At 62.8% G+C, this 16,933-nt stretch overlaps 1 protein-coding gene across 20 annotated transcripts in view; it reads left to right on the top strand.

Annotated features, from left to right (window-relative positions):
• C2H1orf167 (chromosome 2 C1orf167 homolog) overlaps window positions 1-16,933 on the top strand; it is a 31,268-nt gene that overhangs the window by 9,111 nt on the left and 5,224 nt on the right. For 15 of the 20 annotated variants that reach the window (XM_038531993.1, XM_038531990.1, XM_038531997.1 and 12 more), the window contains exons 2-14: window positions 5,133-5,283; window positions 6,141-7,373; window positions 7,544-7,587; window positions 7,996-8,203; window positions 8,829-8,965; window positions 9,933-10,075; window positions 10,489-10,675; window positions 12,625-12,800; window positions 13,270-13,456; window positions 14,657-14,872; window positions 15,128-15,284; window positions 15,387-15,541; window positions 15,897-16,105. In XM_038531993.1, the coding sequence (XP_038387921.1) occupies window positions 6,327-7,373; window positions 7,544-7,587; window positions 7,996-8,203; window positions 8,829-8,965; window positions 9,933-10,075; window positions 10,489-10,675; window positions 12,625-12,800; window positions 13,270-13,456; window positions 14,657-14,872; window positions 15,128-15,284; window positions 15,387-15,541; window positions 15,897-16,105 (2,866 nt within the window). In that variant the 5' untranslated portion in view covers window positions 5,133-5,283; window positions 6,141-6,326. Of the gene's footprint in view, window positions 1-1,755; window positions 2,376-2,837; window positions 3,162-5,132; window positions 5,284-6,140; window positions 7,374-7,543; window positions 7,588-7,995; window positions 8,204-8,828; window positions 8,966-9,932; window positions 10,076-10,488; window positions 10,676-12,624; window positions 12,801-13,269; window positions 13,457-14,656; window positions 14,873-15,127; window positions 15,285-15,386; window positions 15,542-15,896; window positions 16,106-16,933 lie in introns of those variants that run through there. The other 5 variants (XM_038531991.1, XM_038531992.1, XM_038531994.1 and 2 more) reach the window with 5 other exon arrangements.

Raw genomic sequence — 16,933 nt, 5'->3', positions numbered from 1 at the left:
GGCGGTCCATGTCGGGCAGGAGAAGACAGAGAACTTCCCCAAAACAAAAGGGATTTTGGCAGCTGCTTGGGAATATTGGTGAAGGCCCCGTCCCAAGACGATTGGCTCCAATGATCAGAGCCACTGACCCAGGAAATGAAGGGGGGAGAGGCCCCCACACACCGCTGGAGGGATCTGGGACCATCAGGAGCAACGGTGAGGCAGCGTCCCCTTCGTCAGCGACCGCCCGTGTTTCCTCCAGCAAACTGGGTTTGGTCGGAGGAAGCCTGTTTAGACGACATCATCCCGTGTGTCAGGAGACTGGCCAGTCTAGGAAACCAAACACATTCTACGAGGCCCGCAGCTCGGAGCCCTGACTGAGGGCCAGGAAGGCCTGGCCACCGGGTTCCTCCATCCGCTCACCCTGTGTCCTGCAGAAGAGACCTGCCAGATTGATTGTGTCGAAGCTCAGGGTCCCATTAACGGACCGTTTTCCCTTGTCTCCTAAGGAGAGGCCACGCAGTGTTCCGGAACACCGCTCCTTTCTTAAATCTTGCAATCCCAATTGTTTCCAGCGGGTAAAAGGGCCTTCCCAAGGGAGGGTCCTTGGGAACTGAAAAAGAAGCCTAGAAGGCCTGTTACCAAGAACCCTCCACCCCCCGCCACTCCCTGGTGGCATCCCACATAGGATGTATCCGAGGCGCCTGGTGTCAAAGCGACCCCAAAGTGTCCCTCTAACAAAATTGCTATGATCCCTGCCCTGTAGGAGGGATGCTGGCGCCCCCCACCCTGCTTCCCCATTGCATCTGAGGCTACAAATGGGTCTTCACCTTGCCATGCTGTGCCACAAAGAACCCGCCATTTTTAACCCGTGGAACATGCTAGAAAAGTTTTACAAGAGGAAATTAGCCAATGTAACTGAAGTGCTAGAGGATGTTGAGAGAAAACGGTAAAGATAGGAATCCATGTGGTTTAAGCGACATCCCAACACATCTAGTCCCTATAGCCAACTTCCCTAGGAAATGGTCCCGGCCGGGGGTTAATTCAATCAGGTGCTGCTTTCAGCTGGCTCCCGGGGGAGTTCTCACAGCCAGAAGTGGCTGGGCCTGGGATGTGGAGGGGATCACTGAGCCCCGGTGAGGAGGAAACCTCACATGGGAGTCTTAAGATTGGCTGCTGTGCTGGTCCCTTAGGTGGCTGTCCTGTGCCCAAGACAGACAACTGTGTATAAGAGTAGGAATAAAGGAGGAGCACTGAGGGGCTCAGTCGGTTGGGCATTTGCCTTCGCTCTGGTCACGATCTCTTGGTCCTGGGATCGAGCCCCATGTCGGGCTCTCTGCTTGGTGGGGAGCCTGCTTCTCCTTCTCCCTTTGTGTGTGTTCTCTCCCTCTTTCAAATAAATAAATAAATCTTTGAAGAATAGGAATAAAGAGGGACGCCAGGATGCCTCTCTTTGAGCACCCGCGAGATCGAGCCCTGACTCAGGCTCCTTGCTCTGTCTGCTTGAGAGTCTCTCCTTTGCCCTCAGCCCCTCCCTCTCATGCTCTCTCTCTCTCTCTCTCTCTCTCTCTCTCTCCTAAAATGAATTTTAAAAATCTTAAAAAGAGGGCAGCCCGGGTGGCTCAGGGGTTGAGCGCCTGCCTTTGGCCCAGGGCATGACCCTGGGGTCCCGGGATCGAGTCCCACGTCGGGCTCCCGGCATGGAGCCTGCTTCTCCCTCTGCCTGGGTCTCTGCCTCTCTCTCTCTGTCTGTGTCTATCATGAGTAAATAAATATAATCTAAAAATAAAAATAGGAATAAAGAGAAGGCATCAAGTTTCTGGGTCTTGTTACCACTCTGGCCAGGGGTGTAGCTTCCAGCCGGAAGGCAGGCTCTCTCCTCGGCGGAGGACGGCCCTGGGCTGGAGGATTGCCTCCTGAGCAATCAACAGGAAAGTGTTCCAGGAAGACCGTCCTCCTTGAAAAGCCCCTGAAATGAAAGTAAAAAAAGAGAAAATACCAAGTTGGCACCGAGACTCAGGGTGGAGATGAGATGACTCAGGCCCCACGCTGGGCACCAGAATGACGTGATTGGATATATGGTTTGGGAGCAAACAGTCAAGAGAGAATTCTTGGGATATTTTTGGTGCAAAAAGGTGGTTTTATTAAAGCACAGGGACAGGACTCATGGGCAGGAAGAGCTGCACCGGGATTGTGAGGAGTGGCTGATGACGGACTTTTACGTTTGCGGAGGGACAGGGGTAGAGACGGTGTCAGTGTGTCGGGAATTGTCGCTGAGATGTTGGTCCTCCGACGTCTGCAGGACCTTGGAGGTCTGGCTGTTGGACGTCTGTGATGCAGCATCACCATGAGGGCAGCCGGGCCTTCCTACAGGAACGTCCTATTGCCCGGCTCAGGTATTCCTCGGGGGCTGCAGGATGGAGACTCGGATGAAGCTACGTTTCTCTGGCTTCTGTTGTACTCCTCAGGGAGCTGCCACGTCGGGGACAACGGTCGGGGAAGGGCTCGGTGCCAGGGTCGAGGCAGGCCTGGAAGGAGAGAGCGAGAGCGAGAGGCCCCGGGCACAGGGAACGGCGCAAGGGAGGGACTCGGGGTGAGGTCACGAGCTAACTGGGGGCCAGGTAGCACAGGACAGGGGTCAGCAAACATCCCTAAAGGCCAAGGAGCACATGTCTAGGCCTCGAGGTCCAGGAGGTTTCTGTTCCAACTTCTCTGGCCCCTGGTACCTAGAGAGTAGCCAGGCCAAGCCATGGGGGGCGCCCGGGGGCTCGATAGGTGGAGCGCGGGGCGTGATCTCAGGGTCCTGGGGTCTCAGGATCCTGGGATCGAGCCCCACGTCGGGCTCCCTGCTCAGCAGCGGGGACTCTGCTTCTCCCTCTCTCCCCTACTCATGCTCCGTCTCTGTCTTTCTCAAATAAATAATCTTTAAAAAAGCAAGCAAGCAAGCAACAAGGCCATAATCCCTAGCTGGGGCTGTGTTCCAACATAACTTCCCTTACATAACAGGCCCCGCTATTGGGCCTTCAGGCGAGCTCAGAAGAGCAGGGACGAAGCCGGTGGGCAGGAGGGGAGGGCAGGAAGACCCAGTCAAAACCCAAACTGAATAAAACAAAGCAGAGAGTCGGGCTCATTGCCAGGCTCTCCGCTCAGGGCTGCAGGCGATGCCTTCCCACTGCTCGCAGGTAGGGAAGGGGTTTTTATGGGATAAATATGGAAGTTATCTGGCTTTTGTTGCCAGTTGGTCACCTAATGGTCTTTCTTACTTGGATCGAGGGAGCTGATTCAAGGGACTTGAGGGGAGGGAGGAAGCGCAGAGAGAGCGGACCGGCTTGGTGCTTGGGGTTTGCCCGGGGCCCTGTGCTGATTTCTGAAAAAATTCCCTGTAAATTCCCCTAAGTTTAGGCTAAACGTCCTTTATGCACCTGCACTGAGCATCTCCGTTCTGCCCTTGACAGAAGGGACTCCATTTTAGTTTGGTTCGACATCCAAGAAGGGGGCATCCTGGAGCCAGGGAGGCGGGGTTCCCCAGGGGACCAGCGAGTGACCACCGTCCCAGTGCTGCCGCTGCCCCAGGGGTGGCCGGGGTGGGGGTAGCATCTCGGGGATCACCGGGAGGGAGGAAGGCAGCTCTGGGCAGGTGGGGGCGGGGGGAGCCAATTGCAGTGAGGTCAGCGGAGGTGGGGATGGGAGAGGAACTGGGATTTGAGTGTGGGGACAGTGGGAGAGGCAGCCAGGGACCTAGAGGCTCAGGAAGGCTGGTGCTGGGTTTTCTGGGTGGCAGGTCTTGCTTTCCGTCTTTTAAAGCTGGAAGAAACAACCACCTGCTTAAGTGCTCATGGGAATGATTCAGTAAAGAAGAGGGAAGTTTTGATGGGGGGAGGGGTGGTTTCTGGAGCAGGGACGTCGGAGCGTGTGTCCCACCCCCGGGCTCTGCACCCCGGTTCAGGCCTAAGTCTGCGGTGGGGCTATGGGGTCAGAGGTGCCTTTCCTGACTCACAGAAGGACCCCTCGGAGACTGTGGTGGCCCTGAGATGGCGCCCGGAGTGCAGGGGGGTGGTCAGGCTGGGAATGGGACCACAGGACGGGGGAAGGGCCAGGAGGCTCCGCCTGGAAGCTGGCCGGTAGAGAATGCCTTTCTCTTCTGATTTTGCCCTATTTTGTGAGTCTGCTGGAGGGGGGCGGGGAGGGGAGAAAGGGTGGCCCGGGTTTGAGGACAGGCCAGGAAGTGTGACCTGGCCTTTACGAGGGAGGGGAAAGGGAGTAGAGTCTGATTCTCCAGCAGCCTGTGCGCCCACTTGGGATCGAAGGTGGTCACTTGGAGCGAGGTTGTCGGTCAGTGCAGCAGGAGGGTGAAAACCACTCATCAGCTGTGTGCAGAGAGAGCAGGGGTGCGGGGCCAGGGCCGGGGTGTGCCAAAGGGCGCTTACACACCCGCCCGACGGTTAAACTGTGGGAGGAGGGTGAGCCAGCAGCGGTGAGGGGCAGTCAGAGGGTGGCAGGACCCGAGCGGGGGTCTGATGGGGCAAAGAGCACCACATTGAGCGCCAGAGGATGGGAGTAGGCCCCGAAACTGAAATTATGGGGTGGGTGCAGTTATTTAAGACGGCAGGGCCTGGGGCACCATGGCAGCAGGTGGTTGAGGCAGGACGAAGGGCAGGATGGTGGGAGGGGAGGACATGGAGGACTCCGCAGGCCAGGAGTGAGAGGCGTGGCCATGTGGACGGTGAGAGCGCCAGACGGAGGTGTGTGTCGGAGACTGCAACAGTGAGCCAGGGCTGAAGCCTTCAAGGAACGAGGGGACAGGCCCTGGGCTGGTTTCAGGGCCTGCCTGGAGCTTCGGCGGAGTGCTCCCCCCTGGAGCGGGGAGAAGGCGGGAAGCGGCGGCAGGCAGCAGAGGGCCCCAGCAGTCTGGGAGGCCCCGACCTGAGAGGGCTGCCCCGAGAGCAGGGCCCACTGGGGGGCTGTGGTCGGCGTTGGAAGGAGCGGGGCCGGAGGACACGAGTCACGTTCAAGGGAAAGGGGGTGGTGTGGGGCCTGAGCAGGACCGCGGGGGTCGGGCCCTAGGGCCGCCAGGTGCGGGGGGAGAGTGTGGGGGGGGGGCCCAGGGCAGGGGCGAGGCGGGTGGGAGCGCACCTGCCATCCTCGCCCTCCAGGACCCATCCCATCAAACCGGCCGGACCGCGGGCCACGTGGACCACGGACGCCATGGCCTTGGCCTCGCCCTGGAGCCCGCGGAGCTGAGACGCTATGGCAGCCGCAAGGACCGTGTGCTGCTCGGTCCCACGACGCCCCCCGGGTGGTCAGGTGGGTCCGGGTGGGGGCGGGGCAGCTGGGCGGCCGTGGGCCCGGGGCTCCTTGCCCGTCAGCGCAGCCCGGCCTCCCGAGTCCCGGGGACTGACTGGACAGGGCCTTCCCGCGGAGGGCAGCAGCACGGGGCCTGGCGGGGGCCCCGGCCGAGAAGGGAGCCCCGGGGCGGTCTGTGCCAGGCCCAGAGCTGGCACAGCCGTGGGGGAAGCGGCCCCCACACAAAATCAGGGCAGATCCTGATCCTCGGGGCGAGTTCTCCAGGTTCTAGCTGTGTGACCGTGGGGCGAGTGGCCAGACCTCTCTGGGCGTTGGTTGGTGTCCGCGAAGGTGCAAGTGTGGCCCGCTCTGGGTGCGGGGTCCTCCCAAGCACTTGCCCGGCCCCGGGGAGCCTCGTCTCCGCTGTGGGACGGCCTTGGGGGGCAGGGAGCCTGACCCCCACCCCGAGGCCCCAGACCACTCCCTTGCGGCTGTTGGTTGCGGGGGTCTCACCCCGGGCGCTGTCCCTGTCACCTCTGCCCGGGCCAGAAATCGGGCCCCCTTGACTCCCCCCCACCCACCGCCCCTTCTGAGTCTCGGGGCATATCCCAATCTGAGTCCTTCTCTCCCCCGTCACCGCCACCCCCGATCCCAGCCCTGTCGCCTCTCACCCGGGAGGGGATGCCCTAATGGCCTCGTTACTGTCACCCCACTTCCTTGTGCCCTCCCCATGCCCGCGCCCCGCGGCCAGGCCCCGACTCACACCACCCCTCCGTCCACGGGGGGAGCCCTGGCCCGCTCCCACCTGGGGCCCCCAAGCCGCCCGAGCCCTGGCCACCCATCCTCCCCCGGGACCTGATGGTCTCTCCTCCCTTCAGAACAGCGGCGATGGCCGAAGAGCCTAGACGCCGGCCCGGGCAGGGGACCCGGCCGGGGGGCGCCCACGTGCGGGGCGCAGAGGTTCCCCTCGCCCTCCCCGGGGGCGGTGCTGCGCCAGGGAGCCCGGCCGGGTGCAGAGCAACCTGGCTGCGCCCAGCCTCGTCCTGACAGACGCGGACCGGCTCATGAACTCGAGCCTGCAGCAGCAGAGCAACCTGCCGCCCCCCGCCAGGCCCCAGGGGAGAGCCCGAGACCCTGCCGTCCAGCAGAGCAACCTGAGCGCCAGGGGCGCCGGCCTGGCTGGGGGAAGGCGCTGCAGCCCCCGCCCCCCGCCAGAGCTTCAGGAGAGCGTCGGGCCCCGGGGGGCAGCTCAGGGGAGCCCTCGGCCTCCAGGCTCGCTGGCCTGCCCGTCCTCCACCCTGAGGTCACCCCGGCTGCTGGCCACGGACACCCCCTGCCCAGATGTCCCGCCTGCGGCAGGCTCGGCCCCTTTCAATGGGTGCGCACAGCCGGACTCCGGGCCCTGGGGTGGCCTGCGGAGTGGGCCCTCTCGGCTCATGGGGGAGCCGCTCACCCTGGAGGACCTGACCGTCCCTGTCCACGGCCGGGCTCAGGCCCCGTCCCACACCGCCGTGCACCAGCTGCTGGCCTCCGTGCGACACCTGGAGCGAGCGGTAGCTCGTCTCGGGTGCCGACCATCCCAGGAAGCCCCGGGCCCTGCTCAGCGGGCCCCCTGGAGCAGCTCGGGCCAGGCTCTCGCCGCCCCCCCACAGCCCGGCCGACCTGGTCTTGCTCCCTGCGGTGGGAGGAAGGAGCACCCGGGCCGCCTCGGGGGAAGCGCAGATTGCCCAGAGACTCGAGGGAGCCAGGCTGGCCCCGCAGGCTCTCAGGCAAGCAGGCGGCCTGCGTCGTCGCTGGAGGCCACGCTGGGGACCCTGGCTGGGGATTGCCTTGCCCCTAAGGACAGCGTCCCTCCGGCCACCCCCCAGAGGCAAGAAGAGAGCTCCCCGGGGCCTCCACGTGGCAGCTGGCAGAGGGGAGACCCCCAGCTCCCTCCAGGGGCGGGCAGCAGGGAGGCCAGACGCTGCTCGTGGGCCCGGTCCAGTGCTGCCCGGGGCGTCCCACCTGGGCGGGGAGGCGGGGAGGTGGCCCCTCAAGAGCAGAGCAGCAGGGAGGAGGAGAGGACGGCTTCCTGGCCCCCAGATGCAGCCCCAGCAGGGAGCAGCCTACAGGTAGGGGCCAGAGGAGGCTGGGCGTGGGGGCCGGGGGACCCCGGGATTCTCATTGCTAGCTGGCTCCTCCCCCCAGAAAGGGAGACCTTGGGCAGGCAGGCTTGGCAGAGGGTGTCCTGTCCTGCTTGCTCTCAGCCTGAGAACTCTGTCCTGCCCTTTTGCTTTCCAAGGAAAAAGCCCGAAACATCGCGGGCCTGGAGTCCGAGACAGCCGGGTGAGGCCGTGGGCTGTGGGGGCGCAGGGGGTGGCCACACTCCTGGGCCAGTGATGGTCCCACCTGAGGTCAGGCCCTGGAGGCAGACCCATGCAGGACTCAGGGTGGGGGGTCACACTGTCCCTGCTGGGGCATGCGGGGGCCCCAGGGCCCAAGGACAGGGACGGGGTGGGGGGGGCAGTGGGGGTGGGGGCTGCTGTCGCTGCTGGGATCCGAAGCTTCTGAGGCTCTTGGCCGTTGGGGCACTGCGCGCAGCGGGAGCTTCCCCGTGGGGCTTCCTGGGCCTGCTGTAGCAGGAGGCCTCACCCACCCACCGGCGTGGACGGTGCCGCAGGGGGTGTCCAGCCCCCAGCTGCTTCCTGGGGCCGTGGGCCAGGCCAGCCCTGATCAGCCCCGGTCTGGCCCCAGCCGGCCGTGGCTGTCCCCATGTTTCAGAGCCTGGTGGCGCTGGGTGCAGAGGCGGCGGGCAGCGGCTGCCTTGGTGGCCAGGGGCCGGCGGCAGCTGTTGCACAGAGGCCTGTGGGCGCTTCGGGGGGCCCTGCGGCTCCGGGAAGCCCAGCTGGAGGCGGCGTGGGGGCGACACACTTGGGCCCTGCTGGCCCAGAGCTTCCGAAAGGTCAGCGGCCTCCAGGTTGTGGTGTGGGGAGGCGATGAAAGGCTGGTACGTGTGGGGAGGAGGTTCCCGGGGCACCTGTCGTCTACCTCCCGAGTGGTCCATGGCCACCCGCACACCTGAACCAGCTCTGCCTGAGTTCAAATCCTGCCTCCACTACTTTCTTTTTTCCACAACTTCTCACTGTGTGGCTTTGGGCAGGTTACTTAACCTCTCTGCGCCTTGGTTTCCTTGGCTCCAAAATGGGATAATCCTAAGAGTACATACCTCTGGGTTGCTGTGCGGTCCGATTAATAAGCACAAAGGACCTGGAGCCGTGCTCAGCACACAGCAAGCGCTCTAGCGTGAGTGCTCTCGACCTCCTACGAGCGGTCGGCCCCCCCGGGACTGGCAGGACACATCTGTGTTCTTCTGTCCTGAGGAAAGGGGGGTTCCGGGGGGGGCGCAGCCCCAGGTTTTGCCTCCCGAGGAAGGCACCGCACCGCGGGCTCCCTCTCGCCATTCATTCATTTATTCCCAAAGCGTCCGGGTAAGACCCAAGGCTTCAGAGTAGGACGTCCCTGTCCCGTCCCCTCTTGGGGCACATTTGGAGCTTCAGCTGACAGCCTTCTTTCCCCCTCCTCCTCAGTGGAGAAACCGGACTCTGCAGCAGAAGCAGGGGCAGCCCCCAGTCCGGGCTGGGCCGGGACCCCCACGCCCTGGGCCAGGAGGAGGCCAAGACCCCTCAGGAAGGGGGCCCGAGGTGGACCCCGCCAGGAGCAGCAGGTAGTCTGGGTCCCCCCAGCGGTCCGTTGGTCAGTGTGGCCTGGGCAGTGCTGGTGGGCCGCCCCCCACCCCGCTTTCTGCCCATGGGGCGAGTGAGAAAATTATGGTTTAACAGCATGACGAGCATTTGGCAACCGTTAGATACGATGTTCATCAAGATTTTAACATTCCTCCCCATTCTTTTTTTTTTAATTTTTTTATTTCAGTAACTTTTGGGCGCTATTTCTAATTATAACAGTACTGTGTGCTTGACTTGATAAAAACACTCCAAATAGCTGGAAGGTTCACCCCCTCCCCAGGTATCCCCCTTCCTAGAAGAGTTTCATGGGTATTTGCATGGAATTTTTAGTGACAAGAAGAAATTGGTTATATGACATGTCAAATGGGGGGAGAGGAACTAAAAAAATGGTGTCTAAGATATTTTTTACGCACATGAAATGGTACAGAAGGAAAAATGGTGCAATGTGGCACCATTACTTAGCACTACTGACCCGCTCACTTAGAGGTGGTTCAGACAGTAAGTTTTATGTTTTGTGCATTTTTACCAGTGTTCAAAAGGAAAATAAGTATTTCATCCAAAAAAAAAAAAAACAAAAAACCCATGCTGAAATAAGCAGATAGTGCACATCTCTGGGGCAGTGAAATTCAAGGTGACTCTTCCCCCCTCCATTTGCTGGGTCTTCCACTACGGCAAAGTGTGGTGTTTGTTCTTATTTGTAAATCGAAACCCACGTAGCTAAGACGATCATTCAAATACCAATGGTTTGTACGTGTTTGCTGTAAGAGTCCAAACGGCGTTGGAAGAGAATGAAGCAAGAGCAGGCCCGCGGCCCTCCCTCCGTCACTCAGATAATCGGGGAGGAGATGGAGCGTCTGGGGGAGAACGGGGTGGGGAGCGGCGGCTCAGGGCACCTCTGCACCTGTCCGGCGCCGGGTGGCCAGGTTGGGACTGTGCGCTGTCCCTCAGCCCGGCCCGCGGCGGCATCGGTTTCTCTCCGGGCAACTTCCCTCGCGGTCCAGGGAGTCAGAGGGAGGAGGCGGCAGCCTGGCCGGGACCAGATGGAGGCGATGGGGGAGCGCAGATGCTGCAGGCCTTAGGACACCTGGCCGGTGAGCCGTGGGCCCCCGGAAGCGGGGGGTGCGGGGTGGGGACCCGAGCACCCACACCGGGCAGGGCACGGGCTCCCGAGCGAGTGTTCCCTGAGCATCTACTCGGTCCGCTTCCCAGACACGATCTCATTTGAGCCTCGTGGGACCTGGGCAGGGCTTTGTGCCCGTTCACGGACGGGGAGGGGAGGCACAGAGAAGTGACCGGCTCGAGGACACACGGGATGGGCGCACGTCCTGCCTCAGTGTGCCGCTGAGGGTAGTACAGCCCCAGCGGAAGCTTGAGTGAACCGGAAGATCTCTCAGACATCACTCACTCACGGAGAAACTGAGGCCCAGAGACAGGGAATGACATAGCCTCCTCCTGTCCTGGGCCTCCCTACTCTCTCTTCTCGCTCTCTCTCCTCACTCTACAGTCTTCCTCCTGTGGTGCCACCAGAAGAAATGGGACAGGCAGGACAGGGGGGCCCAGAGAGAGAACCCCCGGGTCCCACCGAGGACGCAGGGGATGGGGAGACCCCCCGAAGCCTGGCGCTCTCATGCTGTAGACGCACCCAGGACGGCCTCGCCGGACACTCAGCCACGGAGAGCCTGGCTCGGCAGGTAGGGAGATGTGGAGAATGTGAGACTGGGGACCCTTCCTTGAGGCAGGGGGCGAGGTGCAGCTGGAGCAACCCTTTGAGGCAGCTCTGGACTCCTGGTGTCAAGAAAGGATGATAAAGACCAACCACGAGAGGCTCCTGAGTCTGAGAAACAGGGTTACAGAAGGGGAGGAGGACGGGGAGGTGGGGTGACTGGGTGACAGGCATGAGGAGGGCACGTGACGGGCTGAGCACTGGTGTCATACATAGGCTGGCAAATTGAATTTAAATAAAAAATATATTTTTTAGAAAGAAACGATGATAAAAATAAATGAAAACACCTGCTGTTTACTGAGAGCCCAAGACGCTACCCAGAGCCTGGGGTTTGGTCCCAAGCAAAGCTGGGTGCCCCCACCCCCCTCCTGGAAGCGTGGCGGTCACACAGGGTGCGGGCCAGTCCCGCCCGAGTCACGTGTTGGGAAGGGAGAGAGCGCAGATCTGTAAGACGGCTTTTCCTGTGTTGTTTTATGATGAGACATTTATAACTTACACAAAAGCAGAGAGAATAGATGCTGACCCCGTGTCCCCATTACCGAGCTGCAGTAAAGTCACCTCCTGGGAACACCTGGGTGGCACAGTCGGTTAAGCATCTGACTCTTGGTTCCAACTCAGGTAGTGACCTCAGGGCCCGTGGGGAGTGACCCCAGGGTCCATGGGGAGTGACCTCAGTATCCTTGTGGAGTGACCCCAGGGCCTGCGAGATCAAGCCCTGACTCAGGCTCCTTGCTCTGTCTGCTTGAGAGTCTCTCCTTTGCCCTCAGCCCCTCCCTCTCATGCTCTCTCTCTCTCTCTCTTTCTCTCTCTCTCTCTCTCCTAAAATGAATTTAAAAAATCTTAAAAAGAGGGCAGCCCGGGTGGCTCAGGGGTTGAGCGCCTGCCTTTGGCCCAGGGTGTGACCCTGGAGACCCGGGATCGAGTCCCACGTCGGGCTCCCTGCATGGAGCCTGCTTCTCCCTCTGCCTGTGTCTCTGCCAGTCTCTCTCTCTCTGTCTAATGAATAAATAAATGAAATCTTTAAAAAAAAAAAAAACTTTAAAAAAATCTTAAAAAGAGAAAAAAAAAGTAAAGACAATCACCTCCTGAAAAGCTTGTTTCATGTGCCCCACCTGCTTCCACCTACGTTGTCTGAAGCAGGGCCCCCTTCGTACCGCTGCGCCTGTAGATACTTCTAGAGCGTCTTTGTAGTAGGGACTCCCCACAAGGCACATGGAGCCGTGGTCACACCTCAGAGTGAACGTTCGTGCCCGAACACCGAGAAATCTGTGGCCCGCCCGGGTGCAGCTGCTCCCGGCGCGCACATCCCGCTGTAGTTCGTGTGAACCCGGATCGGGACGGGTTCCCCCGCTAACGGCGGCGGACGAGTCGCCACGGTCTGTCTGAGCTGCGGGGTCCCCTCCGGTTCTGGTCTTTGCCGCCTGTCAGGGGAGGAAACCGGGTTGCTGGTCCCATAGGATCCCCCGGGGCCTGCGTCCTGCTGACGGCACCCCGGCGGTTTCCGGGGAGAACTCCGGGCGGAGGACGCCGAGCCGCTGAGGGCTCCGCCGGGACCCGAGGGTGACTGCTTGGGCCCGCGACGCCTGTGACGCGGGAGCTCAGGGAGCCCGGAGGACGCCGCCCGGCAGTCCGGGTGCAGAGGAGGTGACATTCTGTCCCCAGCAAGGAGGCGGCCGCTGGGGGTTCTCAGCAGGGCCGTGAGTGCCCGCACCTGGGATTCGAGAAACATCAGTGTGAGGCCAGGGTGGACGCGGGCGTCCAGGCCCGGGGGCACCCACGCTGTCCCGACAGCTGCCCCATTTACGTATGACAAACAGGTTCAGAGGGCCAAGTGGCTTGTCCAAGGCCTCCACGGCGGCACGGGGCAGGTGGCTGTCGCTGCCGTCATCACGTACCAGCACCTCCCTGGCTCTCCAGGTGCTTTGGGGCCTGGCACCGGTTCACGCAACGAGGGGCCGGGTTCCGGGAGCGGCTGGCCCACCGCCGGGCACACACCCTCAGGCTGTGTCTGCAGCAGTGGCTACGGATGAGGCGGCTCCGGGCCTCCGATGGAGCCAAGGTGACCCAGCTGTCCCTCTGCCGGCAGAAGGCAGGTGAGCAAGCCAGTGGCACGCCGAGGAGCTCCCTTCCCCTCCCACCCCTGCCAGCAGTGTCCCCAAAGCTCCCTCTGGGATGGTTTGAATTCTTGTGATGAGATGGAACCCGGAGCACTCGGGGGTGCGGTGTGTCGGCCCCGAGGGTCCAGGAGGTGCCCTGGGAGTGGCAGGCTTGCAGGGCCGCCTCCTCACTCCCAGTCATGGGCTTCTCTAGGCCAGAGACTTCCTTCCGTCTCCCGGCAGGAGGGGGGTGGCCTCTGCTCTCAGGAAGCTCTTGGTTGGGGTGGAGGGATAATGCGCATCCCTTGTCCCCCAGATCCGACAGGGGAAGGTGGGATCTTTGAGGTGTCTTGGAGGGGAGGGTTCGGAGGCAGTGGGGTGGGGCAGTGCCTGGGAGTGGGATCCTAAGGGGGGTGAGGCAGGGTCACTGGGGACCTGGCTGGTTCACCCTCTGACTGCTTCTCAGGGAGCGCGACTCTCTGTGGTGCAGCCCCTGGGGTGGCCCCAGCCCGTGGCCTGGGAGTGGTGGCTCAGGTCCAGGCGCCGGCCCAGGAGCAGGGCCGGGGCTCCCTGCAGGAAGCCTGCCGGAGACTGGCCCTCCAGCGGGCGCTGCTGCTCTGGAGGATGCGGCTGTCCCAGCGCCAGAGGCCTGAGTAGGTGTCCACGAGCCTGGGACCCGGGGTGCGGACGGGGCGGGCCGTGGGCAGAGCTCAGCGCTGGGAAGAGCGTCCCTCCGGGAACAGGCCAGGTCCCACCCTCCCCGGTGGCTCCTGCGTGGGCTGTGGTGCCCGGCAGGTGCGGGGCTGGGGGAGGTGGCCTGGGGCCTGGGACGCGATGGAGCAGAGGGCCGCCGGGGCCACACGCACGGGCCTCTACCGGCTGCGGGAACCTGGCCGCGCGGGAAGCCTGTGTGCCTCCCGCCGCCACCCAGCGCCCGGCAAGTGTCCGCAAGTTAGCGGCTCAGCGTAGACCCTGCAGGCGAGTGTAGACGCCCCGGTGGCCTCACCGCGCAGCCAGGCTGACTGAGGCTCAGCGTGGAGCAGCTCGCTCCAAATCACACTGCGAATTGGGGCAAGAAGGTCCCGGTGCTTTTCCACAGTCGTGCTGGGATTGAGTCCAGGTGGCTGTGGGTGAGGGGGGCAGGGGGCAGGGGAGCAGGGGGCCGCTGCGCTGATGGGACACAAGTGGAACGTTTGCCAGCAGGTAAAGGCCAATAATTCCCTCGGGGAAAGTCACCACCAGGGCACCTGGGGGCTCACAGGTTTAAGCGTCCCCTCTCAGCTCAGGTCACCTGCCCACAGCCCTGGGGCCCCGCATCGGGCTCCCTGCTCAGGGAGGAGCCTGCTTCTCCCTCTCCCTCTGCCCCTCCCACCCTTGTGCTCTGTGTCTCACTCTCAAAACAATAAAATAATAAATAAAATAAAATAAAATAAAATAAATAAAATAAAATCTTTTATTTTTAAAAGATTTTATTTACTTATGCATGAGAGAGACAGACAGAGAGAGAGAGGCAGAGACACAGGCAGAGGGAGAAGCAAGCTCCATGCACGGAGCTCGATGTGGGACTCGATCCCGGGACCCCAGAGTCACGCCCTGAGCCGAAGGCGGCGCTAAACCGCTGAGCCACCCAGGCTGCCCAAAATAAAATCTTTTTAAAGAAATTTAAAAAGGAAGCCACATACCTAGCATCCATCATGCCACACCCCCTTGGTCCACTTGGACCCTCGTCTGTTTTGATGAAAGCCCCAGAACTCCCGGGAGGGTCGGTGAGCTCACGTGATCCCTGGGAATGTAGCTCTCCCTCCTCAGTGTGCTCCCGCCCCGGCCTCGGGGAACTGTCCCTGTCCACCCAGGACACAGCTGGGGCTGCCCTGCGACCTCAACGACGTACTTGGGTCCCACGTCTTCCGCTGTTTGCCGTTTGGGGAACTGACCTCCCGCAGGCCTGTTTCCCCATCTTTACACCCGAGCAGAGGCAGAGCACCGACGTGGCTTCCCCCTGAGTCTGGGGTCCTCGGGCCTGGGGCCCAGCTCCACCTCCCCTCGGGAGCCTGGCTCCGATCGGCCAGGTGAGGCAGGCACTGGTGGGAGTCCCTGCGGGAGCTCTGGAAAAGTGAGGAAGCCCAGGTTAAGCTTGAGTGGGGGGGACCCCAAGGGGCACGGGTGCATCTCGGCCACCAGTCGTCCCGTGTGCGGCCAACACGGTGTGGGTGAGGTGGCCCTTCCAGAGCAGGGCGCTGGCAGAGGCCCGGCTGGGGGCCCCGCGTGGCAGCCCGTCCGCCGGGGCGAGGCTGGGTCGCAGGACACCCCTGCTCCTTCCCCAGCATCTCCGACCGGGCCTTGCGGCAGCTTCAACACATCCTGAGCGGGGGGCACCTGACGGCGCGGGGTCTGAGCGCCTCGGCCCCGGAGCTCCTGGGCAGCCTCCCGGGAGGGGAGCCCTGGCTGGGCAGCCGCCCACTTCGAAGCTCGCCGCAGCAGGTGAGGGGCAGGCAGGGGACGGGCGGGGGCGGTAGGGGCAGGCGGGGGGCCGTGGTGGGGCAGCGCAGGGCCGGGGGTGCAGGACTCCATCCCTCTTCCCAGGTCTTCAGGGCGCCCGCCCCCTTGGAGATGCTCGGGCTGAGCTTTCGGTGGGCATCTGGGCAGCGGCGGAAGGGGCGGTGCCTTCGGCTCTGGCAGGTGCGGGCCCGGCAGTCCCGGGGTGCGGCCAGGTGGTGCCTGCGCGCTCTCCAGAGGCGGTAGGGACCCTCCCCGCGTGGGCGAGCCGCCGTGGTCACCCTGCCTCCCAGCCCCCTTCCCGCCCACCCTGACCTTCACAGCAGCCTCTGTTCGGGTCTGCACCCCGCAGGGCCCCCACGTCACCCCCCAGGCCGTTGGTACCCAGACTCAGGTCTCCGACACCTCTTGCCCCCCGGCCTGCCCTGTGGGGGCGAGGGGCTCCGGGGTGAGAGCTCCTCCCGGGGGCCCGCTGAGTCACCCCTCGCGCCACGCTTACCCCCAGCTTTGCCCCTCGCGGGCTAGAGCTCCCGGGGGGGCAGGGGGGTGTGGGCCCAGGGTGGCCGAGCCTCCTCAGGTGGGTGCTCCCCTTCCTAGCGTCCTGCTCGGCTGGAGCCGCTGGGCCTCAGCCCAAGGGGCCCAGAGAGAGCTGGCCGTCGGCTGGGCCCGGGGCCGGTGCGGCCGGGCTGCGCTGTGCTGGTGGCGGCAGCGGCTGGCGCAGCGGCTGGAGGTGGAGCAGCGGGTCCGGGCTCGGGGTCGCGCGCTGGCTCGAGGCGCCCTGCAGCGCTGGCGCACCTGCTGGCAGAGTGAGCCTGGGCCTGGGCGCTGGCAGGGTGAGCCGGGCGGCGGGGGGCGGGGACCTCCGCAGGGGCAGGGCGCGCCAGGACGGGGCGGGACGGAGCAGAAGCGGGATGGGACACTGCCCGTGCGGTCCCGGCCGTGAGGACCTTACGCAGCCTACAGAACCTCCCTGAGGCTCAGCTTACTCGTCTGTAAGATGGGGATCGTGCTGCACGCGCCTCATAGGGTGATTGTAGGGCGTCCATGCCACCATCCATGCCACCCATCTTGGCTCACAGCCCAGCTCCTAGTGCGTGTGCCTGTCACCAGCATCATCTTCATCCTCATCCTCCTCACCCTCACCTGGCCTTCAGGAGCCCTGGGCCCGAGCCCGAGCTCTGAGTTATGGTGCCCTCAAAGCCCCGCGTGGGAGGTGGGGAATCGCTGGGGGCCGTGTTAGAGGCTTCCCACTACACCAACACATCGGATCAGTGAGCTGGCAGGCGAGGACCTCGTTGTTCTGGAAAGTTCCTATCCTCGTCCTCTGGGGACAGCTGCTTCTCCAGCCCATCACTGCCCAGTGAAGCTGACCCAGTGTTGTCAGACCTAGTTTTAAAAAAAAAAAAGCTGGAAATCTAGATTTTTGTGCAAATTCTCCTGATTCGTAAACATTTCCAGGAAATTAAAAACAATGAGCGGGGTTGGCCCGGTCATCACAGGACACTTGTAACCGAAGCGATTAAACCCAGATGGTTGGGGGGCTTCCTTTGTCCCCTACTTGTGGCTGAGGAGGGGCCCCCAGTTACCCCGGGCCGAGCGGCGAGGCTGGGATGGATGCCTAGGGGGCATCTCAG

This window comes from Canis lupus, chromosome 2 (assembly GCF_011100685.1).
Source record: "Canis lupus familiaris isolate Mischka breed German Shepherd chromosome 2, alternate assembly UU_Cfam_GSD_1.0, whole genome shotgun sequence".
NCBI classification, from domain to species: Eukaryota; Metazoa; Chordata; class Mammalia; order Carnivora; family Canidae; genus Canis; species Canis lupus.
This window is presented reverse-complemented; position numbering and strand designations above follow the sequence as displayed.